General features: G+C 63.4%; 1 protein-coding gene across 1 annotated transcript in view; it reads right to left on the reverse strand.

The window, feature by feature from the left end:
- LOC109926424 (vacuolar protein sorting-associated protein 72 homolog) overlaps window positions 1–1,087 on the reverse strand; it is an 8,439-nt gene continuing 7,352 nt past the window's right edge. The window contains exon 4 of the mRNA XM_048596827.1: window positions 1–875. Within this exon, the coding sequence (XP_048452784.1) occupies window positions 166–875 (710 nt within the window). The 3' untranslated portion in view covers window positions 1–165. The remainder of the gene's footprint in view (window positions 876–1,087) is intronic.

A 1,087-nucleotide genomic window follows, 5' to 3' on the forward strand; every position in this document is an offset into this window, starting at 1 on the left:
GTAGGAGCTGCAGACTGTTGGTGGTGGGGGGGGCGTGGAAAACAGAAGAGATTGGCGACCCCCAACTCCCCCCTCACCATCTGGGGCTGGTGTCAATCTGGGCAATTCGTTCTCGGAGGGTGCTGCCCCCCTGCCCTTGCACCCACAGGGTGGGGCTAGTCTGGGTCATGTGGGCGGCACGGCCTGCTTAATGATGATCTTCTGCCGGCCCCGGGTGCCGGCCTCCAGCTGGGCACTGCCCGTGGCTGGAGGGGGGTTGGGCAGGCCGTGGGCCGTGATGTACTTCTTATAGGCCTCGCGGATGATCTTGAAGGCACGGGTGTTGGCATACGGGATGTCGGTGATGGGGTCGCGGTACAGCGCTGGCTTGTGGGTGACCGGGCAGAGCTCGCGGGCTGGCACTCGGGGAGCCCGCTGCCTGGGGAAGAGCCGCTCGAAGGTGGCGTCGTCGCTGAAGGTGACAAAGTTGCGGAGGCAGCGGCCTACCGGAGCGAGGACAGACAGCGAGGGTCCCTCGGAGGAGGGCTGCGGCTCATGGTCCAAGCCCTCCACGTCCACGTTCTCCTCCTTCACGTTGATCTCGGTGATGAGGGGCATCGTGACCGAGTGGAAGCGGATGGTGGGGCCCACGCACTTGCGCTTCTTCAGGACCTGCTTCTTTTTGTCGGCCTCCAGCCGCTCGTAGTTCTCCAGCGAGCGGAGGTTGATCTCCTCCGTGACCTTGGCCTCAGCCAGCAGCTCCTCCTGCGTCAGCTGGCGGGTCTCAGCGTGAGGGGCCTTGCGCAGGCGGCGAGGCTGCACCTGGCGCTCCTGGACACGCAGGTAGGTCAGACGTGTGTGCTCGGTGGTCGACTGTCGCACGGATTTACGCCCGCCTATCACACGGGAGGGAGGGAGAGACAGAGAGAGGGGGAGAGAGAGACACACAGAGAGACACACAGACAGACAGACAGAGACAAAGAGCGAGACAGTCAGAGAGAGAGAGACAGACACAGTCAGAGAGAGACAGAGAACGAGAGCGAGAGCGACAGAGAGAGAAACACACACAGGGGCACACACCACACACAGGGGCACACACCACACACAG

The sequence above is a fragment of the Rhincodon typus genome, chromosome 5, assembly GCF_021869965.1.
Source record: "Rhincodon typus isolate 14 chromosome 5, sRhiTyp1.1, whole genome shotgun sequence".
Lineage (NCBI taxonomy): Eukaryota > Metazoa > Chordata > Chondrichthyes > Orectolobiformes > Rhincodontidae > Rhincodon > Rhincodon typus.